This window comes from Mesoplodon densirostris, chromosome 11 (assembly GCF_025265405.1).
Source record: "Mesoplodon densirostris isolate mMesDen1 chromosome 11, mMesDen1 primary haplotype, whole genome shotgun sequence".
NCBI classification, from domain to species: domain Eukaryota; kingdom Metazoa; phylum Chordata; class Mammalia; order Artiodactyla; family Ziphiidae; genus Mesoplodon; species Mesoplodon densirostris.
The window spans coordinates 46,233,022-46,259,866 of record NC_082671.1 but is presented as its reverse complement, the minus strand read 5'-3'; the positions used below and the strand labels follow the sequence as shown (position 1 = coordinate 46,259,866).

General features: G+C 46.0%; 1 protein-coding gene across 6 annotated transcripts in view; it reads right to left on the bottom strand.

The window, feature by feature from the left end:
- Positions 1-11,991: 11,991 nt before the first annotated feature.
- Positions 11,992-26,845, bottom strand: part of CBX5 (chromobox 5) — a 35,919-nt gene continuing 21,065 nt past the window's right edge. For all 6 annotated transcript variants that reach the window (XM_060111684.1, XM_060111682.1, XM_060111680.1 and 3 more), the window contains 3 exons: positions 25,275-25,461; positions 22,141-22,241; positions 11,992-20,483 (listed from right to left, as the gene is read on the bottom strand). In XM_060111684.1, coding sequence (XP_059967667.1) covers positions 20,333-20,483; positions 22,141-22,241; positions 25,275-25,461 — 439 coding nt within the window. In that variant the 3' untranslated portion in view covers positions 11,992-20,332. The remainder of the gene's footprint in view (positions 20,484-22,140; positions 22,242-25,274; positions 25,462-26,845) is intronic.

Here is a 26,845-nt window from a genome sequence, read left to right as displayed (position 1 = left end):
TGATGTCCCTACTATGTGCTTGTCAAGGTGTGGTCACTGTTCGCAGATGAAGGGTCACAAGGCAAACAAACTAGAGTGCCAAGCGGAATACCGGCCCGGCTGGCGCTAGCAGGGCAAGCTTCCCGAAGGAGCCCTTTCCCAAGGGTACAGAGAGGACATTTAAGGAAGTGCTCTGAACGCGCCAAAGGAGGGGGCGCGGGGGGCCGAGGTGCAGCGGGAGCCAGTGTGCAGACCTTCGTGGAGATCTGTGCGGCCAGCGTGCGGTCCGAGACTCGAAACCTGAGCTCATCCAGACACAGCTCGCCGCATCCGGCTGGGGATGGGCCCCCAGCAAGCCCCAGGTGGGGGCGGGTCGCAGGACCACCCTGAGTCTGTCCCAGTGGGCGGTCAGAGTGAGAGCACCTGGTCGGACGCCGCCTACTCTTCGGGTCCTGCAGCCTCTTCCGTCGGGGAAGGTTGGCCGCCTCCACCTAGGCTTCTGCCAACTGTGTCTCTTAAACTGTATCACCTCTCGCATGCCAACCACCCCTGACGAGCTTCCATGATTTCGGGTAACTCGCCTCCAGCCCCTGGGTACGGGGTATCATCATCCCCTTACACCATACAGCGCAGGTCTGACTCCAACGGGGAAGTCCCTCCTGGTGTCTGACCACCATTCCTCCTGCTGCAGCTAAACCTAACAAGTTAAAATGGGTGCTTTAACTTTCCTTCTTTTAGCTAAACAATCCAAGCCTCCAGCCCCTTTTCCACATCCTATTTCCCCATCCTGACAAGGCCTCCCTTTAGCTGTCGTCGCGATCTTCGTTTCTCCTGCCTTTCATGGTCAAAGTAATCCAAGGTGTTTTCTGATTGGTTGCCCCCTCCCTTCCATATCCCCTCTCAGTACAGGACCTCCCCAGCTGTACTGATATCCAAGTCCCACTCGCCAGGGTCCACAGATGGCCTCAGTTTCCCCGGTAGGGAGTTGCGCTGCCTCTGTGGCGCCCTCCTGTTTTGTGAGGGGCCCTCCCCCAGCTTCTGAACAGGACACCGCCACGTTCTTTCATTCATCTCGAAAACAGTTATTGAGCGCCTACTCTGTGTCCGGCCCGAGTTTCTCGCCTCGACTCACTTGCAGCCCTCCGCTGCTCCCTAGGCTTAGAGGAAGGAGCGGGAGATCCAGGAGTGCCCATCTCCAGTCTGGAGCTCGAGGTGAGAGAGCTGAAGGTTATCTGCTGCCGAGTGAAGCCACCGGGGTAGGGCAGGGCTGGTCGGACGCCTGCGGGCCTGAGTGCTCCGGGGCCGCAGAGAAGACACTGCGCCAGGCGCCCTAACCTCCCAGCCCTCTGGCCTTGCGCTGGATTTCCCATTCTTAGCGCAAGGAAGACCCCATGTGGCTGCTGTGGGAAGAGCAGCTGTTCCCAGCAATCCTTCATCCCATTTCCACACCCTAAAAACTCAACAACTGGGACTTCGGGAATAGTCTTCTTACCAAATCACAGGAAGGATAAGATAGAAACACTAGCACGTGTGACCGTGGTTAGACTTCTGGAAGGACTTTTCTAGAAGCGGTTGGGAGGACATCGCAATGAAAGGATGAAAGGAAACATGCCTTCCGACCCTCCCCTTCCCAGGCGGTGAGGACAGAAACATTTAGGAGGCTGGGGCGGGTGTGGAATTATCAGCCCCTGCCCCGCGGCTGCTTCCGCCCTAAGGAAGCTCTCTCCAGCAGGGATGCTCTGGTAGCGTCGCCGCCGGGGACGGTCCCTCTGCCCACACCCTAGGGGTAGGGGGGTGCACAAGGTCGTCGGGGACAGGGAGGGGACTCCACGTTCGTCACCATAGATTGTCACGGTCCTGAGCGGGAACCGTCAGGGCAGGGAAGATGCACCCCGCACACACCCTCTCTGAATTCCTTTGGAGAGCGGAAGAGCACTCACAAGGCCGCGCCCCTTCCCCCACGGACGCTGCGGGCGACCAAACCTGGGTCCGGGTAGTGTGAATTTGCATACATTTGCATACCCAGCTGCGCACAGCTGCATCCGGTTTGGGGCCATAAATTCGTGGCGGGTGGCTCCGGGCGAGCGGGCCCCACGCTGGGCGGGCGCTCTCTCCTTGCATCTCGGCCGTGCCTGTTCACGCCTCGGGCGCTAGCGGGTTCTCACGCCTCCTTGAGCCACCTCCCCCAGTTCGCGCCACCTTCCGGGCATCTGTCTGCCTCCGCCAGCCGCAGGCCAGGCCTAAAACCCCAGATCCCTGTTCTCCGTCTCTCTGGGACGCGACCCGGTCAAGCAACGAATTCACGTTGTTGCTCTGATGCCTCGGGCCAGGGGCTTCTGGGCGGATTTTCCTGCCAGGACTAGTGGTAGCCTCCTAGGTGGTAATCCGGCCTCCTGAGGCACCTTGCTAAAAAACAGGTCTAATCATGGTCAGCTGCTTAAAACTCTGTGGACTCCCTAGGCTTGCAGAATAAAGCTTATATGGTTTACTCTCACCAAGGAAAGCCCCTCACATCCTACCGCATCTCTCTTCTTTACCTTTAGCCTTGTCTCCTGCATCATAGCCAGACCCAGGCACACAACAGCGTGTGCTTCAGTTACACAAAACTGCAGGAGAGTCATTAAACTCCTCAGGAGCTCTCCTCCTCTGCCTGGCCTTTACCTGCTCCTCGTTTCCACCTAGACTGCCCCTCCCTCTTGTCTGCTTGACTGACACATCCTTAAATCGGTGCTAAAACGTTCCCTCCTCTGGGAGAAATTAGTTCCCTCCCTAATTTCTCTCACCTTTGGCAATTTGTAATGATATCTGTTAACACTTAAAGTATAAACGTTTGGTCAGTTGCACCCACCAGATTGCTAAGACAGGGACTATGTTCGTTGCTGTGTCCCAGTTCCCAAGTTCCTGGCCCTACTGCCCAGGAGATGTTCAGAAATACTGAATGAATGTATGTATGAAGCTGCAATTCCCCCAGGCACTCGGAGTAGGACACAGCTGAGACACTGTGCTGGTCCCAAGCATCCTTTACATGACATCTGTGAGCCCACAGGAGAGTTCCTGCTCCCACCCCATTCCCGTTTGGTCCAAGCACCTCTCCAAGCAACAGAAAGATGGTGGGGAGTGAGAAACCAGGATTATGAGAGGAGAGCCAGTTCAGTGAAAGAGCCAGTGCAGTGAAAGCCAGTGCAGTGAAAGAGCAGTGGACTCAAGAGTCATGGGGCCCAGGGTCAAACTCTAGGGCTGCAAGACCTCAACAAAGTAACTTCCTCCCACTGAGGCTGTTTCCTTAACTGGGAATAATAGGAATAATATTGACTACTTAATAGAGACTTCATAATGATTGAATGAAGTAGTTCATGAAATGCTTACTCTGTGTTAAAAAGTGTTGGATCCTTTGATATTCCAGGCAGATGACACGAGGATCCATCTTGTCCCTTCCCTGGGGAAGAGAGCACCTCCACTAACAATCCAAGCCAAGAAGCTTAAGGGATTGAGGTTTCCAGAGCCTCTGATTTCACCAGTGTGCATTCTGCAGGACCGTTTGGGACAGCAAGACATTCAGCGAAGTAGGGTGGAGGTCATACCAGCCTGTCTGATGAGGGCCGTCCTCACTGCTGTTCCCCTAATGGCTACCAGGGGGCAGCACAAACCCCCAAATCACCTCAGGCTGCCTGACTGCTAGAGGCAAGTACCCTCCTGGGCCATCCTCAGAACTGAGTCCTGGTCCCTGACTCTCGTGTCTGTTCTTACCATCCCCTCCCAGGCAAGTCTTGGTGTCCTGTCCGTCCTGTCTCCCCCACCCCCTCTCCCGGTGCCTCCTGTCTTTTCTGGTGGTTTCGTGCTCTCTTGGTCAACTTACAGCAGGCTCCCAGGCCCCCTAATTGCCCGGCCTCCCCTTGATCATGGCCAATTTTGCCCTAAGTAGGCATCCCAGGATTGAGGAGGGCACAACTAAAAGCTCTGGGAACAAAACACAGCATGAAGTTCTGGGGAGGACAGACCTGGGTTCCAGGCCTGACTCTATCACTAATCAACTGCGACACCTCAGGCAATTCACAAAGGGCTTGGTCTCCTCTCAGGGTTGTGAGGTGTCAATGCATTCATTGCATGGAAAGCTCTACTTTGCTCTGTGGATATTTCGTTCAACATTGATCCCTCTGACTCTGCCCAGGGTTCACCCTACCCCTGCTCAGGCCAGAGCCTCCCTCATACCAGCCCTATTTCCTGTCTGGTCTCAACTTCCTTGAACTGGTGACAAGACCCATCATCTTTCTGACATCTTCTTGGATACACGTACCCCGCCCCCGCCCCATTCCACAGACAGGACATTTGGTGAAGTTGTCCCCATCAAGAATCTCATCAACTTTCTTTTATGGCGATGGTGTCCAGGAGGCGCTGGACACAACTCGTGTGCCCTTCCCTCCTGTGGCGCCTTTCCTTCGCTCTCCACCATACCTCATCCTTCTCACCTTTCTTTTTACTCTTTTCTTTTCCTCTCCTCTTATACACCCACCTTTCTATTTCCTCTCTCCTCTTTCTTCTGGGACTTAATTTCGACTTAGTTTCTTCCCATCCTCTCATCCTCTAGAAAGCCTATCCTCTCTCCATCCCAGTGTTTCCCCTGCTCTCCTAGGGGAGCTCTCCATCGTCTCCCTCCAATACCCACCTCTGTCCTCTGTGCTTCCCTCCCAGGCCTGAGACACCACCAGGGCACTAAGGATTTATGAGCCATTTTTGGAGATCCTAAACTCAGAAACCAACATCTTCTGGTGCTTCAAGGGACATAATGTGCAACCTCACTGCTGGGACAGCCTCACTGATAAGGGTATTGAGACCGAGACAGTCCCATGCAGAAAGCAGCAGGGCAGGAAGGAGGACTGGAGCTGGGGCCAGACAGTCCAGGCAGTGAAGGTCTTGCAAACCACGTTGGTGTTCTTGGTGAGTTTCACACTTGCTGGTGACGATGGAGACAAATCCAACCCACCTCGATGTCATATCACGTCATTCATTAAATTATGTTCACATCCTGTTCACTGTCCATCTTTCAGAAAGTCAGTGTGTGATGACCATCCTCCAGCACCAGCTGTGTCCTGGACTGTGAAGTCAGAAGGCAGGGACGACACGCACTCCATCCGTAAAGCTCTTTGCTTTGAGAAGCCTCCAGGATACTCAGGAGGAGGCAGAAGGCACGTGGACACAGAGGGGACAGAGAAACAGTTGAGGCCCAGACTTATAGGTCTGGGGTTCACAAGCCTTATCATAAGTAATGGTTGAAATTATGAGAGTGCTTGAGCTATCTCAGGAGGAGGAAACAGATGAGAACAAGTGTTGAGGGTGGAACACTGGAACCACCACTAGTTCGAAGGTACGAAGCTGAGTTGAAGCAGCCAGAGAGGCAGAAGGGGGCCCTCCAGACCCCAGGTCCTGATAGAATTCATATGTAATACATTCATCATCATTTTACTTTCATTTATTTATTTATTATTTATTCATTCATTCATTCTTGGCTGAGTTGTGTCTTCGTTGCTGCATGCGGGCTTTCCCTAGTTGCAGCGAGTGGGGGCTGCTCTTTGTTGTGGTGCGCGGACTTCTCATTGCGGTGGTTTCTCTTGTTGCAGAGCATGGACTCTAGGCACGCGGGATTCAGTAGTTGTGGCATGTGGGCTTCAGTAGTTGTGCTCACAGGCTCAGAAGTTGTGGCGCATGGGCTTAGTTTCTCTCATAATAATTTTATTTTTTATTTTTCTTTTCTTTTTTTGAAGATGTTGGGGGTAGGAGTTTATTTATTTATTTATTTATTTATTTATTTATTTTTGCTGTGTTGGGTCTTCGTTTCTGTGCGAGGGCTTTCTCTAGTTGTGGCAAGCGGGGGCCAGTCTTCATCACGGTGCGCGGGCCTCTCACCATTGCGGAGCACAGGTTCCAGACGCGCAGGCTCAGTAGTTGTGGCTCATGGGCCTAGTTGCTCTGTGGTATGTGGGATCCTCCCAGACCAGGGCTCGAACCCGTGTCCCCTGCATTAGCAGGCAGATTCTCAACCACTGCGCCACCAGAGAAGCCCTCTCATAATAATTTTAAACGATAATTGTTAAGAATATATAGTGCTGGGCTTCCCTGGTGGCGCAGTGGTTGAGAGTCTGCCTGCCGACGCAGGGGACACGGGTGCGTGCCCCGGTCCAGGAAGATCCCACATACCGTGGAGCAGCTGGGCCCGTGAGCCATGGCCGCTGAGCCTGCGCGTCCGGAGCCTGTGCTCCGCAACGGGAGAGGCCACAACAGTGAGAGTCCCGCGAACCGCAAAAAAAAAAAAAAAAAAAAAAAGGGGCTTCCCTGGTGGCGCAGTGGTTGAGAATCTGCCTGCTAATGCAGGGGACACGGGTTCGAGCCCTGGTCTGGGAAGATCCCACATGCCGCGGAGCAACTAGGCCCGTGAGCCACAATTACTGAGCCTGTGCGTCTGGAGCCTGTGCTCCGCAACAAGAGAGGCCGCGACAGTGAGAGGCCCGCGCACCGCGATGAAGAGAGTGGCCCCCGCTTGCCACAACTAGAGAAAGCCCTCGCACAGAAACAAAGACCCACCACAGCCAAAAATAAATAAATAAACAAATGTGGGGTTAAAAAAAAAAAAAAAAGAATACATAGTGCTATTTGCATCCCACCTGGGCTACCAAAAACAAAAAAGAAAAAGAAAGAATACATAGTGCTATGGAACTATTTTATGATAAGTGAAAACATACAAAATAGTACACAATGTAAAAATAGGAATTTGTCTCCTATGGACAAAAATCTGATCAAGTGCACAAACATAGAAATATGTATTGTATTAATGTGATAGGATTATGCTTTTTCCACTTTTTTCTTTTATCAACTTTCTGTTATGATTATAAGAAAAGATAAACTATTTTGTGAAAAATGAAATAATTATTCAACATTTCAGCTGACTCTTCTCAGGAAACTGACACCCAGAAGGGAAAATTAGCTTAACCAATATCACAATGCCTGTGAAAGACAAAGCCTGATAGAACTCTCACCTAATGATTTTTTTCCAGTGCCCGGGCTGTTCCTAGGCTGGTGCTTTGGCTCCAGAGCAAGGTCAGTTGTGAGCTTCTATTGCTTCCTAACCTCTCTCAGTCCACACTTAATCCTGCCACTCTCTGTGCCCTTGACCTTCCCACATGCTTACTAGCCTTGCACTAGCGTGCTGCCCCTGAGGCCCTTTGTGGCCTCCTTGCCTTTCCACCTGAACAGACTCAGTGCCTGCCATTTTCTGCCTCTGATCTGTATGGCTGTCCTGGTGCAGAGCTAAGAGCAGCTCTCCTTTGCCGTGATTAATGACTTCCTCCTCTTGGCCCACAAGGCACCTTCTAAAGCCCGTCCCTAGCACAGTCCAAAGCACATTTCAATCATATTCATAAATGGTTTGGGGGTTATCTCCTGCCTGGAATTACCTAGGCCATTGCTTCCCCACAGTTAGAGTGACTGAAGTTGGACGCCATGGAATTTAACAACTTCAGATGAGCAAAAACATATATTCAGAGAGTTATACTCAAATTAACACATCCCTGCAACTCTCATACACTGCCATTTCCTTGGGGGCAAAATTGGAGCTGTTTGCCCCATCCCTTCTTTGGAGATGATAGCAATAGCTATTCAGTTCTGAATCTCTAATGAACATTAGTGCACCCCTATCTGCAGCCAATGGGGCCCCTGTATGGCCAACCCACCCCCCGCCCCCACCAGCGCACTCTCCTCTCAGACCCTTCCTGGGACCGCCTGAAGCAGGATGGGGGATTGAAGGGAGAAATATCAGGATTGCAGTTACTCCACCTCCCATGCCAGTGTGGAAACAGAAGTCATTCAAGGTGCAGAAGGGCCTTCTGAAGTAACTGAAAACATTTCTTAGATTTTCAGGGTGGTCATCCAGTCTAGAGCAAAGACTATTCTGACTCAGAACACATGAGGGTAAACACTACTTTGATTCACTGCCCAGAGCTCTTCAGAAGTGAAGTTCCAGCCAGCTGCGTCAGAGTGAAGAAGACATTATGGCTGGACACAGGAGATGCAGCTTCGGAGGGCCTTGCAGGCCCCTCTGTGAGCATCCACATTCCTCGCATCTGTTCTGGCACATGGCACATGCGCCCCCTGCACATCATGTTTTTCCAAGCCTCTCATCTCCCATCTTTCCTCATTTCATTCCAGTCTCCCAGTTTTTCACGAGGACAGCCTTATACCCGCTTCTCTCCCCCCCTCCCTCTCTCTCTCTCCCACCTCCTCCATCCAAGCTTGCAACTTCACCCCCAACCATGCCTCCTAGCCCAGCTCCTTAATCCAAACCAGAAACCTTCTTCTCTGATCCAAACCCTCAAATTCTCAATGACTGAAAGAAGCGTGGGGTGAAGTAAAGGGAGGGGATGAGAGGTCAGATCACTGTTCCTTACCTCCCTCTACAGGCAGACTCGGCTGGCCTTTTAGGGTAAGGAAGGGAATCAGGGAACCAATCTGGGTTTGACCTGCCCCATGATCCCCTAGGCTGAGGAATGGGGCAACGGGAGTCCCCCAAGAAGAAAGTTTTTACTCCCATGCTGAAAGGCTGCAACAAATTCACACAGAAATAAGGATCCAATTGGCTTAGCTGGACACTAAAAATCAGTGATTTCCTGCCTTGTTACAACACCCCAGACTCCAATCATCTCAAGGAGGGTTATGAAATTCTCAAAAGTGATCATCTTAAACATTCTAACGGAAAAATATCACACAGTGAACTGACTTTGTAGGGATGGCAAGGTTTTCTCTCATCTACAAAATCATAAAGAAACAAATAAAAATAGAAACTGTTTTTCAAGGTTAGGAATCCCTGTTTTAGACATCATTGCTGAGAAAATCAGAAGGGCTGAGGGTGGAGAGATGCTTCAATCCCCAGGAAGAGAAAAATGGGCGATATTCCTCATCCCCACACCTCCAAAGGGGAAGTGAAAAAAAAAAACCTGTGTACTTTCCTTTCCCTCTCAACCCCTTTCCTCAAGCCCCCTTACTTACTTCTACTCTTAGTAACATGGAAGTAAAAAACAGAAAAAAGGGAAAAGGAACTGAAATGATGATAAAAAAAAGGGAAAAACAGGAACAGAGAAAGGATGAACAGGAGGAAAAGTCAGAGAGGCAGGTAGTTGGGGAGAGGAGAGAAGGGTAGAGAACACGTGGAAAGAGAGAGCATCCTGTGTCCTGGTCTAGGAGCCCACGTGCCTGCACCCTCCCCATCCCCTTTGAGGAACAGGTAGCCCGAGCCCTGCTCTCTCCCAGGGCTCAAAGCAGCAGCTCCATCCCCTCTACCACCCAGCTTTTCCTGCAGACAGGACTGGAGTGGTAAGGCAGGAACTAGAGAAAGGGGGTGTGTGACAGAGGACAAAGGAGCACAGTCAGGCTCAGGTCTCTCAGAGCTGGCTCTCCAGGCTTTTGCCCGGAAGAGCTGAAACAGAAAGCAGCAGAGGGTTACAGCAGGGGTGATAAGTTACGGCGGAAACAGGCTGCATAGAGAGGTGCTGCATGGTATTGGAAGTAGCAGGAAGGAAGGGTCCATGCCGTTCCCACACAGCACAGGCAAGGGGTTTAGCGCCCCTGCCCTCCTCCCCTTCCCTGCAGAGCTCACCTGCCCCCACTCCCGCCCTTGCTGCAGATGTAGAAGCAGAATTTCATAAGCTGCAGCAGCTGTGGTCAATACCTCGGCTCCCCATCAGCTTCCTTCCCCAGAAGACAGCAGCAGCAGAAAGGGGGAGGGAGAGGAAAGGGCGCAATAATAACCCCAAACCTTTTCATCTCAGCAGCCCCCATATTTACCAGCAAGCTCAATTCTCGGCAGCTCTTTCTCTCTCCTTGGCTCATAACCAAATGATCGCACAAGGCTCTGCTGAGAAGGGGCAGGAGGCCGCTGAGCCGGCCTCACCTCCCCCAGTCTGGGAGGGGGCATCACATTATACTGAGAAAGAGATGCACCTGTTTCCAGAGGCGGTGTGGAGTAGAAAGAGCTCGTAAAGAGTCCCAGGTTGTTGCAAGAAAGATAATAATTTGATGGGGCTGAAATTAAATGTCCAAATTGAGGCTGCTTATGGACTTTGAAGGGGGTGGAGAGAACATGGGGTGTGGAGACCAGAAATGAGAAGAAAAAAAAGACAAAGAAAGAGAAAAACACACACGATGGAGTAGACAAAGGGGAGGAACCGTAAAAAAAAATACAGACGCACAAATAAAGATAGGAGCTGAGAGAGGAGGGAGCTGGCACCTGGAAAGCAAGATGTGACAGCTGCAGAGGCGGTGGGGGAAGCAGGAGAGCAAGGGGAGGATAAAACAAAGGCTGAGGAGCCACGGAGCTGAGAACCAGACCCTTCCATTTACGTGTCTTCACCGTGTCCACGACTTTAAGCAGGGGAGTCCATGAGGGTTCTCACTCATCCTTTACCCCCACCCCAGCTCTGCTGGAGTAACAGAGGGCACTGTACCCGTGTGGCACGCTCGCACACCAGTTGGCCCAGCTTTGCTTTGTTTGTCCCCCATCCACCCCGCAGGTCACACCCCAACCCCAGGCTCGGGGATCAGCTCAGCATATCCACAGGCTCTGTGTAGCCGCTCTCAACAGTGGGGCTCTCAGCCCCCAGCTCACACTTCCTTCCAAAGGGCGGAGGCTGCCTGGGGGGCTGCTTCCTCCTAGCAGGGCGATTTCAAGCCATGCGTTCGGCCATCCAACTAAGCGCAGACTCCCACACTGCAGCCCTCCATTTTTCCCCAGGCTGTCGGGCCTGCCTGGACTTCCATGAGCTCTGCGGCCCTTTGGCGGAGACAAGAGGGAAGGCACAACTGGCCGGCGGGGGCCTGGCCCAGCACCCAGAGGCAGGGTTCCCGGGAGACGAGGAGCAGTGCGGAGCTCATCTGAGTGGCGGCCAGGCAGGCATACCCCCCGACACGCCAGAGGGAAACAACAAAGACACAGTTGCTTAGGAGTGGGAGTGGGTGTCAAAACCCCCGAGTCGTGCTTTCTGATGAGCCCAGGGCAAAGTGGCAAAATGGTGAGAGAACTAGAAAAAGATGGAAAGAGAAGGGGGTGAGCAGTCCCAGGCTTCAGAGTTAGAAAATAAATAATGTCCAGAAAGGTCTGGCTCTGAAGTGGACCAAATGGCTCTCCTGTCCCATGTTTATGGGGTCATGGACCATTAAACTAGCCAACCTACAGATGTCTTCATAAGACTTTACGAGATTAGGCTGGGGAGACCCTATAACTCAGCAGCAAGAAGGGAAAACAAGAGGGAGAATTGCAGATAAGAGATGGTGGAAAGCGAGCGGAGGCGCCTCCCGGGAGGATGTCTGGGTTCTGGGATCCCTCCGTCTTCACTTCTCACTCCTCTGTGAGTTTTTGCCCACGTATCCATTAGATTCAGAACGGCATCAGGCTTGTATCACTCAATAAATGCTTGATTATCCACACACTTTTTCCTTCCTAATCCAACCTCCAACTGCCCCCACCATGACCCACAGTCATTAGATCCTCAGTTTCTTTGGTATTTGTGAAATCAAAATCAAAATCAAAAGCATAACAGCTCATAAATATAATTCACGTGTATTGGGATTTTCAAACCTGATTCCGATTGTTTGTCCATGTGGTTTTCCACAAATTCTAATAACCAGGGGCTGACTTTTCTAGGGGGTCCCCTGGGTTCCTAACGGTTAATGTTTATTCTCTGAGCCATTTCGAGGAGACACCAGCTCCAAGACCAGGAAGGCATGCAGTCTGAAGGGGTTAAGGGAAGGAGCAGGGAACAGGATACACGTTCTCTTATTCCCTCAGGCTTGCGCCACCCTGTGGCTATCTGCACAAAGTCAGAGACTGACAATCCTTAGAAAAAAGCCCTTGTTCTCCAAGTCTCTCAGCTCTTTCACAAACGCATGCGCAGCCGCTGGATGACATTTGGGGCCCAAATTAACGAAAGAGTGTAAGACCCAGATTTTGGAAACCACCACTCAGGATCCGTATTTGAAAAGCAACCATTTATTAGAACCAATACAAGAGTATGAAAAGAGGGAAAAGAGGAGTGGAAGAGGGGGAGAGAATGAGGTCTGCATCAGATGTCAGTTGTGGAAACACATAAATTGCCTACTTTTAAACATTTACATTTAAAAGGCGAACATATATATATATATATATATATATATATATATCACTTATCCTAAAAAAAAAAATCAAAAGCAGACATGTTTGGCTGAAATAAAACCAAGAAACACAACCAAAACTCCCCCACAAACCAAAAAGGTCCATAGAGAATTCAATTTCCCATTTTTCCATTCAGAAATCTGGCTACAAAGTGTGATTTGTTTTGCTACTCAGGATGGTACCGAGTGCTGAAAGAAACCCAGCCTCTGGAGTCTCTCAGATCCCATCCTGTGGGAAGGGGTGAGAAGGCCTGTGGCCGTGGGCAAATCAACTCCTGGCTACTTGGCAGGATGGCAGACCGTGCTCCCTCCATCCTCCAGGACTCCACAGAACCGCCTGGTGTCGCCAGTGCCGTGAACAGAGGAGCAGAGTCCACTCAACACTGAGAACCAGGACGTGACCGCGGCAAGGGGCCAGGACCTTGTGCTTTTTCAGGGGTTACACATCTAGGGCCAAGGAGAGGGAAAGGAGAAAGAGCCCTGTTGGGAAGAGGAGCCAGCTGAGCCCCTGAACTGAGACAGAGAGCAAGGCTCTTGGGCCCACACCTGGGCAAATACAAAGTGTCCAAAGCTTTCCCAAACCAGAGGGAAGAAAGGTCAAGGTCCGGTTCAGACAGTGGACACCGAGAAAGAGATGACAGATGCTGAATACAGTGAACTGGATGAAGCTTTCAGGAGCATCACTGCCCAATTCTGAGTGTTAAGCTTATCTCTAGAAAAAAAATTTTCCAAGATGTGGCTCTTTTTTGGTGGGGGATGGAGGAAGTGGTTATGCTTATTGAACCAGCTGGTTCCTATGGGGAGGCAAAGGCTCGGGTACAGATACCACGAAGGGGTGAAGTGAGCCAGCCGTCCTGGGATCAGTTCAGGGAGCAGCAAAGCCAAGATATAAACCAAACCCACTGTGTGTGCCCTGCTCCCAAGACAACCCAAGTCTGTTCCAAGCCCATGGGGTATGGGACCTTAATCCCCAACCAGCAGCAGCATCCCTGATTCCCTAATCCAATGTTCTTGGGTCTCAAACGGCCTCTCTTTGTGGATGCAAGACATAAAATATACTAAGCACTTTCCCCCGTAACATCCTAAATTAAGTCTGGACTATTAAGACTTCAACATTCATGGAAACACTGTCAACATCTGAACTAGCAGCTTTGATGAGGGGTGGGGGGCAGAGAATTTGCCAAGGTCACTAAGTAGTTCCAACCTTGGGACAGCTCAGTGAGGACAAAAGCCTATGGCAGGCTTAGACCTCAGCTCAGGGCATCCTCCATCGAGGACCCTAAAGTATTCTATCAACTTTGATTTACAATGCCTCACAACACCCCTGTGAGGTAGGTCAGTATTATTATCCCCATTTGACAGATGGGGAACTGAGGCATTGAAAGGAGTGACTTGCCCAAGGTCAGCCATTATGAATCAGTTGAGGAGGTTGGCACCATAGTCAGCATCCACTCAATTCTTGTCCATCCCCGGAGCATTTTACATCTTAGACTGCACTTGGGAGCAAAAGGAAGCGGGTAGCACACCTCACCCTGCAAACCAGATGAACTCTATCAACCCACAAGTATTAACTGATGGCCCATTATTTATCTAGCACAAGGCAAGGAACCTTGGAGTAGAAACAAGCTGCTTCTGAAAGTCATGTGTTAATGGGTGTCTTGAAAATAAAATTACAGTTTAAACATTAAGGGCATGAATCCTTTTGTAAACAAATACTCACTTTACCCTAAGAGGTGAAGGACTAAGTCACACCGGTTTCTCAAAGTTCTATACTGAGTAACCCAAATTCCTAAAATTCAGAGTGAAGCAAGACCACACTCAAGCAGAAAGCTAAGAACAACTTCCTCAGTGGTGGTCTGGGTAGTGCTCTGAGCTCCAAGGTTGGTGGGGAAAGGCCAGCCACTGCGGTGGCAGCAGCCATTCTCTACAGGCTCAGCTAGGAACCCTAGCACCACCCGACACGCCCTGCTGCTACTCGTCCCTCCCCACAACACGCAGGGCCAGCGTCTTTCCAATCTTTCTGCCTCAGCTCGACCTCAGGAGTTGCAGTATCTTCAAAAACAGTTAAGGATATAGATGGTGACACTTACTTTTCCATTCAGGGAGAGGGTATAAAGTGATCTCTATAACTAGTCAGAAGACACTTGTAATATTCTTACCTCCTGCCAGAGGCATAAATCTTTAACAAAAGAAAGGCAAAAGAAAAAACATGTTCCCCGCTCCTTTGGATTTACACTGGATTCTGGTAGAAATCACTATGACCCTTACCCTAAAACTAAGGGGAAAAAAACTAAAACCACAGCCAGTCCTGGTTTAGAATCAAATCCTAAAGCTCCTGGAAACTGCAAAACAGTGACTCGAGCCTTAAAAGGGCCATAACATGATGAAACTCTATCTTCTAAGGTGTTCTGGAAGGATCTCCAGGCAGGAAGCCCCTCCTTTCCTCCATACCTACTTGCAGTAGCCAGAGCAACAGGACCCTACGTACCTCAGAAGCTCGAAGAATGATTTATCAATACATACAGTATAATGTTCACCAGGGATGCTCTAGTTCCAAGAAGGACCAACCGTTCCAAGACCTAAATATAAACCTTTTTTCATTGATGGCTGATCACATTGGGTAAGACCAGGTGATGAGAAAGTTCAAGACTGATTAAAGCAGCAGTGACAGTTCAGGTTCAGTCTGTGTTGGAATTTCTCAAAAAGCATGACAAACTGGCCACTGGGGCCTGGGTCAACTGTGAGGGTCACGCCTGCCAATGCCAGGGGACATCGCCAAATTAAAAAAAAGAAAAAAGAACAAAAGGAGAGGAGAGAGAATGGCGAGAAGTTCATTGCATTCAATTTGGCCTAATTTCTTGATAATAGTTTCCTATTAGATTTTCTGATTAATACTGATGGCTCTTACCTAGGCAGTGATAATTAGGTTTTGATCTACTGTGACATTAATGATCACAATCAGTTGACTTTGAAATTGTTTTAATTAATGGCTCGTCCCGTCGGCTGCCTCCAGTGCAGGTTCTGTCCCTTCCCCCACCACCTTGTTTTAACTCCTTCTCTCACTGACCTCAGAGACAAATATAGCATTGGAGGGTCACTTTCTTCCCATGAACCAAGATTTTAAACTATCTTAAAATATTTCTGACAGGGGAGCAAAATGAGATGATGTTAGGTGAAATGAGAGAATCCGGATAAAAGGCAAGAAAACACGCTCTCAACGAATAGGAAACGTTCCATCTTAGAAAACCACCACAGTCAAGCATGATGTTAAAGTGGCAACGACAAGCTGAAGTAACTCTAAAAAGATGAGATGAGGTAGTTTAAAATCCAAGAAATCCAGCGCAAGCAAAAAGAAACTAGAATTTTTATGAAGCTATCCAAAGAACCTTCACACTTTAGTCAACTTTCAATTATCCAACTCTCAATTATGCAGGCAGAGAAAAGTAGCATTTTTCCTGTGGTCACATGGTCAGAACTAGGACATTTCTTAAGGTCAGACTGTTTCTTCACAGGGCTAGGCCTCACCCTGGACCTCCCTAGACTGATTAAATCCGAAACTCTGGGTCATGTGTGTTTCTGGGAGAGGTTTCAACATAATTGACACAAGTCTCTGCTTAGAAATCACCATCTTGAGGTGTTAAATAAAACTACACTGCCCAGAATAGATGCCCAGGTGTTACCAGATGTGCCCCAAGCCTTTTTTTTTTTTTTTCTTAGCAAATCTTCTGTCATTGGAAAGTATGTCCCTGTTTTAGGCTTCAAGCCAGCCTCATGTTAATTCCTTCAGAAGGAATGAGAAACTGAAAAAGGTGTGAGCAACACTGATAAAATATCCATAAGGAATACATTTTACAGAACCCACAATAAAGTAACAACACGTAACTGGATCTGCAACATAGGTAATACTTTCCGCAAGCAAGGATTAACTACCTTTAAATACTCTGGCAAAGAGCCTCGAATAGGGACTGAAGCCAGGGCTCTCAACCTCCACTCACCTTTCTCTTGTAGTAGCATTTCTAACCAAACCTGTTATCTTTATTTTCTGGAATAAAACAACCGTTGTTGTGGTCCATCTATGGCCAGTTAGTTCAATTCACCCAAGGTCATGTCTTTTCTACACACGAACCAGTTGTCACCCTCCTACTTTAGGGCCACAAACTATACCAACCAGTCAGTTGTCTCTGCCCTCAAATATAAAATGTGTGCCCACTTGTAGCATTTATTACAATGAAGTATTAAATAGTTCATCCCACACCTGTATGAAAATTCTTTGAGGTCAGGGACTGCATCTTTTTGAACTTGGTATCCCCAGAGCCAAAAAATGGCCGTTAAATGAAATGCATGTTGATGTACACTAAGGTGGCTGGAATGTGGATGGCTCAATAGAAATCCACCACGATTAATTGGGGGGCGGGCAATACCGAGCATGTGCTCTTGGGGGCAAGGCTGGTAACATCTCTATTTTTGAAAACATAACTTTTATGATTAGTGGTAAAGCCAAAATGAAACTGAAATACACTGGGTCCAGACCTTTCCTCTCTCTGCCCTGACACAGGTATGCTTGGTTGGTGGTCTAATTACAAAGGTACAGATCTCAACACTCTAAAAACCTAAACCAAAAGGATGGAGTCATGGGTGCAAAATGAGCTTTTCCTTTGACCTAATTTGTGAGAAACCATTTCCACATTTCAAATCTAATGATATTACCCTTCCTGAAGTTCTCAGGTCACTGCAAACTTATTTTAGGCCCTCAAATTTGAACCCTAAAGGCAAAAACAATCACTCCCCAGCCCAAACACAGATCCCTCTGATCCCCTACAGTACCTTAGGTAAGCTGGGCTACACACAGATCAGACAAAACCACAAGATGAAAATCACAGGCACCTTCCCTGAGGCCAAAGGATTTGGCCTAAAGATAAGGAAATTGGATTGCAGGGAGGCTACAGCACAAATAGGAAGAGTTAAGAAGAATCTAAAACTGCAGGAACTACACGAACAAGACCAACTTTTCTTCAACAAAAAAAAGTAGTATGGATATACGGCTGGGGGCCAGCCAAGGACCATAGACTTTCCAGCATTAAGGAACACCACAGGTCCAAATGCTCCCTTGAGCAGATGAAAACTGGACTGCAGGGGGAAAAATGATATGGCTCTCTCCAGGTTAAAAATGGGCGCTACCATCAGGGTTGACGTTCTCTAACAGCTGATCTTAATGTGAGGGGATCTGCCCCGCCCAGGGCTCAGGAAAGCAGCTATGCTGACCTTGATAGACTCTGCTGGTCAAAGCTCTGCTACATTCTCTGGAAAGAGAAATCCTTGAATGCTGATTTCAAGAAAAAATTCAGCATTAGAAAGATGTTTTGAAAGAGGACCTAACATAGGAAAAATATACTTTGAGCACCTGAGACCTAGATGTTTAAGAGTGCTTAGCCCAGGGCCACTAACTCTTCTGAGAGGAGAAAGCCCCATGAAAGCAGGTTTCTCTTTGAGGCTGCAATCCTCCAAAGGCCTGGACAGCTACTCAGCACTAACAAATGCCAGAGGAACAGGCAGGCACCCATCTCCTTTCTGCTGAGGGCTAAGATCAGTATTGGCCTCTGGCTTCCTCCGTTCCTATAGAAGTAGCAGTGGGTAGGCAGGGAGAGAACAGGTTGTTTGGGCAGCACTCAGTACAAGACCATGATTCAGTAAACTGTGGACAGAAAAAGACGAATGGAGCGGAGACTGAAGTACTGAAGAGGTGATGAGTAGATGATACTGGGGTTTTTTGGTTAAAATAAATCAGATTTTGATGAATGCCTTACGTATTACCTATAACCCTGGCAACCATGTGTCCCACGTTTCTCAAGACCAGTCTTGGTACCAAATAATTTGGTCGTGTTCTTTGTCCACAGGCTAGATCTGGGCTCTAAAACTATGGTCACTGTACTTTGCTTACATCCCCACTGCTCCTGGGAGACCCACTCTGGCTACATGGATAAGCTGTCATTTTCTCCACCTGCAAACTCAGAGACCCAGATCACCTCCTCAGTGGCTCTGGCCTACTTCTGTCCTATTCTAGTATACCCTAATTGATATCCTTAGTTACTTGTATGAAAAATCTCTTTTCTGACTATCCTTTCTTTCAGATGCCCATCAGATTAAGTACTAACAACTGTCAACTATCCAGCACTTTATCTAGGCCTTTTATTCCTTCAGAGAGTTAAGGGAGATGGAGATAAAACCCCTACCCACTTGAGGTATGGGTTATGAGTTCTCCCCCAATCACACTGCCATTCAGAAGGATTTTCCTGGATGGCTGAAACCAAAAGCTTCATTGTTCCAGTCTGTCATGTCACTGCAGCAACAGCTGTCTTCTCAACCGTGCAGTATAATTTTTGACATAATTTATACAACCACACAGAATTCAATCAGCAGCTGGGCAGGGGAAGCAATGTTAACAAATGCTATGAATGGGTGTATGATTTGCATGTTATTTGGCTCATCTGTGGACTGGAGCAATCTCTGCACTCCCCTCGTTACTCTGAATAATCTAGAAATGGTTGAATGCTCCTGGCCAGACAGCTATCTGTTTTAAAACTCAAAAGCAACCACAAAAACCTCAATAGCTGGTGAACTCTAGAGTTAAGGCTATTTCAAGCATTTATTCTTATCTCCTCAGCTTTGGGCTGGGACAAGGATGCTCAAAACCCTGCTATTTCTTTACTTTTAGTCTTGATTCTCTAGCCCCCTTCAACTACAAGAAAAAAAGGGTAATGAGAAGTAGGGTGTTTCTTGGGGAACAGAGGCAGAGGATATAATCAGAAAAATAATCTCTCAATATAATGGTAAAGCAGGAAGAAGCCAAAAGGGAAGTATTTTGCTGAGTAGGGAGAGGTCGTGTCAACATGCTACTGCCGGGGCCTGTCACTCTCTGAGGTTGATAGTCTTCCATGGAAATGCATTAAAAAAAAAAAAAAAACAACTAAGAGTTTGAGGGCGGAGAAAGGGAAGAGCATTAATACTTTGGGGACTCTTGGTGGCAAATCCAGGAGTCATCAAAGCAGGAAATTTATGATTATAAACACTATGAATATTTAAAATTGATACTGTGGCCAATGGCTCCCCTCTAAGAATTCCCTACTGAAAATAATGGCATGGAGGGAAACTTGGGTCCACTGAGAAGTGAGGGTCAGGTTTGAAGCCTCTTTGGTAACAGGAATGCTTTGGGAGGCCACAAAAGTTGGCAGGGCTGGAGGGTGCCTAGCACCTTGGCACAAGCAAGCACCAGGCAGTCACTCACACCTACATAAATAGATAATCCAAATGGGAGGGATGGAAGGAAATAATACATATATGCCATATGTGATAATAAAGACAATTGTATCCTACCCCATCATCCTCATGTACTAATAGCTACAAACCTCCACAGTCAATAATCTTGTCATTTTATGACAGACTACACCAACTTGCAGAAGCAGAATCAGGGATTGCTAAGAAACAAGGCCAAAAGTCCTGGCGCTAAAAGGAGTGCCTTGACAAACATGAATGTAAAATTTCAAGCCCTCCAAAGGATGGAGCTATTCTGGGAGGATGGGTGAGGATGAACAACAGAGGGTGGCCCAGAAGACCACACGAGGAACCCTGTATTCTCCTGGGTAGAGCTGAATGAGGTTGGGAAAGCCCCAACAGGTAGGCAGTTGCTATTGGCTTTTTAAAAAGATGGGCAACATCTTTTCCAACCCAACATCTCAAAACAAAGCCTAGCTGGTCATCAACATGTTCTAAGAGCCAAAGAAAGAAACCAAAATTCATCATCATTATAGCAAAATCCCCCACTAAAAAGCGACCGACCCTGAAAAGATCAAGATTCTAAGGTGATTAAAAAGTTAAGACTCATCTTGAGGTCACAGGGGAGCAGAAGGAAGAGAGCAGGGCAAAGGAAAAACTGGTGAGAATTACACACAGTACGTAAATGCCTGGTCTTCACAGAGAGACACTTATCATGAATCAGACCATCAGTTATGTTACAAGAGAACCAATACCAACATCTCTCCTGTGGAGCACAGTGATAAGCACATTTTTTATGGATGTGTTTAGGATAGAAGGGGGTGGGTAGAGGGAGAGGAGGCAGGGAGGTGAATGTATTATGTACAAAGAGAAATGGCAGAGACCACCCCCTCCTTTAGCTCTTTGCTGTTTCTTTCTCTTTGTTTTCCGCATCCTCAGGATATGCATGCCACGTCAGTCTCTCTTCATAAAATGCTATCACAATTTGTGGACATTTAACATTAGCTTCTTTTGCAAGAACCAGGTCTGCTTCATCTGTGTCTTTCCTGGAGAGAAAGAATATGAGACTTAGAACGAGAGGAAGAGCAAGAGTCTGTCCAAACATAGATTTATGTTATTAAATTATGATTTAGCTGACTTGATTTCCTCTCCATCTTGATTTCAAAGGGAAAAGGATCCTAACAGTTCCACACTTTCAAGGAGAAATTTAAGTAAATGAATCAAATTGTTAGTAAATATCATTTAACCACTACATCAGAAAGAAACAGAAGTCTGCAGCTAGAATAGATCGAAAACAGCAGGCTTAATCAAAAGGCTGAAAATTAAACTACTATATGAATTCTGCTCCCATAATTTTTATTTGTCTGTATGAGCATGTGAGTGCACACACAATCAAACCTACATTCAGCCCTACTGATTATGCATAAATTGCTCAATCCAGTTTCTGGATCATCTGGATCATGAAAAGGTCCTAACCCTCCTCATCTTGTGGCCTTTTTAAACACTCATCCTTTTGGTCAGAACTGTGGATTGAACAATAAGAAAACAGAAATTTAAGTCATCAAAGAATGTAAAATCTAGTCACTAAAATGAAATGTAGGAATTAGTTGCAAATTTCAAGTACGCAAGTTACACATGCTCTACTATCCGGTATAACAAAAAAATCTAGCAAGTTCCTTAACTAACCAGGATTCCAAAACAAGAAAAAAAATATTTTAAATTAAAATTCCACTGAGATGTGAGCAAAGACGACTAACTCCTTCTCTAGAAAACAGAGATGTTGAATTCATAGAGGTGAGCATTATGGATGAGAAGAGGAGGGGGAAAACACACAGCTCAGAGAGGCTACCCAAATTTGGACTGTGGTCGAAAAAGCTAGTTAATATGTGAATGTAAGTCATAAGTCCCATATATGGCTGAGTGGGAAAAGCAGTCAATACAGCTCCTTACTTCAGACAGAGTATAGTGATTCTTCAAATATAGACTTTTGGGTAATTTACCAGCAAAATTTCGATCAGATAAAATATTAAACCTCTTGACTATACAACTTTTAATGTAATTAGCTTCCTTTGTGGCACTGTAGCATGAACCCTCTATTTAGAGACCAAACTTAAATCACAAGCCCAGAACACTTGGAAACAGAGAAGTAGTGAGGGCCACACCATAAATCACTTCATCTTTAAGAAACCAAATTGAAGGGAAGTAACCACACTTTCCTTTAAGAGCCATTCCCTCTACCGGATGAAATAACTTGTGCTTTGGCTAGTGTTATTCTTAATGCTTTTTTTTAAGATTATTTTTCTCTTTTAGACATTATTCAGTGGTCTTGGTCTTCAGAGATGGCAGAAAGCGTCACTCAACTCCTATCCCATGGCCACAGGCTCATGGTGTGACGGTAAATGATTCAGAACTGTGTAAATAAACGATTAGGTCACGTATATATGCTTCCTACCTCAAGTCTACCATTCTCTGGTATGTGGGCTAATATAATTTGGCTTAATACCAAAGCTTTACAATGTCTTAAATCCATTCTGAATCATACTTCCCATTTAATACTGACAGTTGGTATCAGTTAACAATTTAGATCACTGATGATCAAAATTCTTAGTTGGGGAATACTCAGTCTTCCCTCCCTATCTTCCATATGAATTCAAGCCACTGGTAAAGAAACACAGTCGCAGAGTGAGGCCCAATCTCTCTCACCATTTCATTAGGAACATTAAATCGCCACAGGAATCTGTCGCCCCAATGATCTTTTCTGGTTCCAATCCTCTCTCAAAGCCCCGAGCGATATCATTGCTCTGCTATAAATAGAAGATGAAGAAAGGTTACAGCTTGGAGATAAGAGCAAAAAACCTCCCCATTTCTCAGCTCAACAAAGCACAACCTAAGTTAATATCACCGGACACCATTTTTGTCACCCAATTCATAAAGTTCTTAGAACTTAAACACAATACTGGGTCAGCCAGTGACAATGATGCTAAGACATATTTTTGCAGGAAGATGCAGTTGTCCTTTAAGTATTCCTTCAAAGGATTAGGAGTGGTCCCTAAAACTGTGTAATATCCCTTAAAATATTCTGGAGTCATCACCTAGGAACTTCTCTAATCCCCTAATCTAATCTTGATATGATAAATGGACTACCCCTAAACTGTTGCTTCTGAGATGATAAACAAGCCCCCCTCAACTAAATCCTTTTTCATTTTATAAACTTCAAATATACCACCCCTCAATCTTTATTTTCTAGACTTTTAGTTCACCTAACACTGACCAATATTTTTAATACTTCTTTTCACACAGTCATCTATATATTTATGAAAGAACAGAGATAAGAATGATTCAAGGCACTACCATAAAATAGCAAATTTCTTTCAGAGCTCACATACTGTAATACCCACACACTTGGGGAAGAGGCCCTGATCTGTGCCTATCCCCTCCTGATGGAGACAGGTCATTAGCTTTAGAGAGCAGAACTGGACAGTGATTTAAAACAAACTGATAATTCCATAGGGGATTATCCAAACTTGGTCAAACTGCAATCTAGATAAGGTGCATAGGGTCTGATTCAGGTGTGACGGCACTGGTGAGAGCAAAATGGTGAAATTTTATACAAACCAGGTAATTTTAAAAACCTCATTATGGAGGATAATGCCACTTATCTAGTGGCAACGCAAAAAAAGATTTAGAAAGACTGCCCAAGTGAACTAAATCTGTCTGATTTTCATGATAAAATCTCTTTGATCTGACATTCACCTTGCTTTCTTCTGAGAGATACATTCAGCATCCAGGTGGTCCCCAAAGATACCAGAACCCACACTGGGAAGGAAATTCCATGCATGAATCAGGGGACATACAGACTCAAAAGCATAGCCTCTTTTGGGGGGTGCAGAAAGGGAGGAGGTTCCCAGATGTGCACACAGCTGCTCACAGCTGGAATGCTGGTGCACAAACTAAGTCGTAAATCATAGCTGGCGGCTGAAAACAGTTTGCCACATAGGGAGGGAAGGGAAGAAAATCGTTCAAGCTGCTGAAAAGGAGCCGAGGTGAGGAAAATGCTAAAATCATTACACAGGCAGTAATCTTAAATCAGGCATAATGCTGACTAACAAAGTTCTTCTGCAGTGGTCTAAAGAAAGAAACGAAATCCCCTCCTGCACCTTTAAGATACACAATCACCTATCTTCCCAGCTGCCTACCTGACAGGCGCCAGCACTGCTGAGAATGCTGTGGGGCCCCCAGATGAACATTACAATGTAAGGGACACGTAGGGGTGGTTCTCAAGGTCAGCAGCATCAGAACCTGGCCTAGGAACAAACTCTCTGCACTGGCCAGCATCTCAAAGCCAGGTCACTTCTTTTGAAAAGGACAGAAGCCTTAGGTTGAGCCAGGACACACTATATGTCACAAATAGCTACAGAAGTCTTATGCTGTGTTGTTTTTTGGTCTTTTTACTTAGCTAGAAAATGAATCAAATGACAAGAGCCAAAATACAAAGGGCTAAAAAAAAAAAGAAAAAAGAAAGAAACAAGTCTTAGCTCCTTAGAGAAGGGAAGGCATTCTCAAATTATTTACCAGTACACTGTATCACAATGATATACACACCTCACCAGAATAGGGCAGTTTAGAAAATAAGATTGTAAAACATAAAATTAACTAGGGAAACAAATAAGGAGACAAACAAAAACCTAGAGTCCACTTTCACTGGCAGCCTCCAATCTTTCACTCTTATTTCAATTCTTTTTGGAAAGCTGGTCTCCCATTTTCTTTCCTCGGGAGACCAGGAATCACTTGTGTTAAACCTCTAGAAAATACTGATGCCTAGGTCTGACCCACAGAAATCTGAATTTAATTGGTCTGGGGTGCATCTTGGGCACTGGAGGTTTTTGAAGCAACCCCCCAGTCCCCTGCCAGGATCCTAATGTGCAGCCAGGGCTGAGAACTGATGCTCTAGAAAGATGGGTATCCAAGGAGAATGAAGATAAATAAGGATGCTTATGGCAGTGATGCTAGAAGATTCAGAAGCAGACTTACGCTTTTATTTTATTAAACTTTAAGGGTACAGTACATTCTTCACCACAAAAGGCTTCACAACCTTGAAATAAATGAAAGGAGTGGAAGCTGATGGGTGGGGTATGTGTATATGTGTGCCCAGATGGAAAAGATATAGACGAAAAAAGGAGAGAGGCAATAACTGCTTATGGCTAGTTACTTGAGAGCTAAAATTCAGAAGAATTAAGGCAACTGAATCAAACCAAAATTTCATAAACACATTTTTCCAAACTGAACAATAAAAAGATTAAAAAGGAAGATGAAAATTAATTTATTTGGAGCATGTAAAAATATAATAGGATCAAAAGAGAATATACATGCCACTGAACTGTTCACTTTAAAATGGTTAATTGTATTTTATGTGGATTTCACCTTAATTAAAAAAAGAAAGAATATAAAGGGTTGAAAGTAAGTGCTACCTTTGGAACAAAAGAAAAGTGAAGCTTTTTAAAAGCTCCTTTTTATCCTTTAAAAAATTCACCAAAGACTCCCTCTCTAAGATGATTAGCCACTTATTCATGGATAAGGCACAGAGTAGCTGAATGTTTTATGGGATTTATTTTTGCCACCCTAACGCAATTCAGCAAACACATATTACGTTTCTCACTCATCCAGGAGGGGGCGCTGTGGTCGATCAACATGTCTCCCTGGAAGCTCTTTTGTTCAGTAATTTACCTTGCAGGCCATCCTTAGAACAGAAATAACCAAAATAATGCCCTTGCTTTGGAAGGAGGGGGATTGGGGGAGGCAGAATAATAGTTTTTTGGGGGGGGAGAAATAAAGCTTACCTCTCTCTTTTTTTTGGATTTGATATCATCAGCACTGTTTGAGAAATTGGATTTCCTCTTGTTACCTTCTGACTTCTCCCTGGGTTTGTTATTTTCACCCTCCTTCATCTTCTTATACTTTTTCATAAACTCAGAAATTAGCTCAGGGCAATCCAAGTTTTTCTCAGGTTCCCAAGTATTGTGCTCCCTGGGCAAAAAGAATGGAGAAAAAAGGAAAGAAATGAGGGTGGCGGGGAGGAGCAGGAATCCAACATCTTTATTTTAAAGACGACAAGTAGGCAAAAAGGAAAGAACTTTGGCTTAAAGAAGATAACAAATTTGATCCTAGAAATCTAACCAAGAGAAAAAATATATCCACAAAAAAAACTTGCACACAATTACTTATAGCAGCATTTTAACAGCCAAAGACAGAAAACAACTCAATTGGTGAATAGATAAACAAAATGTGGTATATCCAGACAATGGAATACTATTTAGCAACAAAAAGGAACATAATATTAATATATGCTACAACATGGAAGAACCTTAAGAACATGCTAAGTGGGCTTCCCTGGTGGCGCAGTGGTTAGGAATATGCCTGCCAATGCAGAGGACACAGGTTCAAGCCCTGGTCTGGGAAGATCCCACAAGCCGTGGAGCAACTAAGCCCGTGCACCACAACTACTGAGCCCGCACTCTAGAGCCCGTGAGCCACAACTACTGAGCCTGCGTGCCACAACTACTGAAGCCCGCACGCCTAGAGCCTGTGCTCCGCAACAAGATAAGCCACCGCAATGAGAGGCCTGCGCACCACAAGGAAGAGCAGCCCCCCCTCACCTCAACTAGAGAAAGCCCGCGCGTAGCAACGAAGATCCAATGCAGCCAAAAATATATAAATTTATATATATATAAAAAGAACATGCTAAGTGAAAGAAAACAGATGCAAAAGACTATACATTGTCTGATTCCATTTACATGAAACCTCTAGGAAAAAGACAAATTTAAAAACAGAAAGCAGGACAGTGGTTCCCTGTGGCTAGGGCTTGGGATTAAATACAAATATTTAGGTTCAAGGGAATTCTGGGAGGTTACAGAAATGTTCTAAAACTGGAGCATGCTGATGGTTGCATACTCTGTAAATTTACTACAAATCACTGAATCTTATGCTTTCAGTAAATAAATCCTATGGTATGTAACATACCTCAATAAAGCTGTTAAACACTCAAATATAAGTTCTGCTTTGTAAGTGGCAAAATAATGTGATTTCATACATATAATCATCTATGCAAATGCTGAAGAGAAGACAACCTAATTCTAAATGCACTCCAGTTTATACTGTCTTAAGTATGTTACTTATATTTTGAAGAAATGCCAACAAGTTATTGGAAGATTAAAATAATTAGAAAAGAGACAGTAAGGGCTTAAATCATTAGAATACAGACGAACCATAAAAAGGAAAAGACTCAAAACTGGAATTTGGAGTGCATTAATTCAAAGCTCTGGATTCAACTTATGGTTACTAGGTATACATTTTTCAAAATACATTTTTATGTTAGTAAGCAAAAACAATCCAAATTTAAAAATTGTGTCTA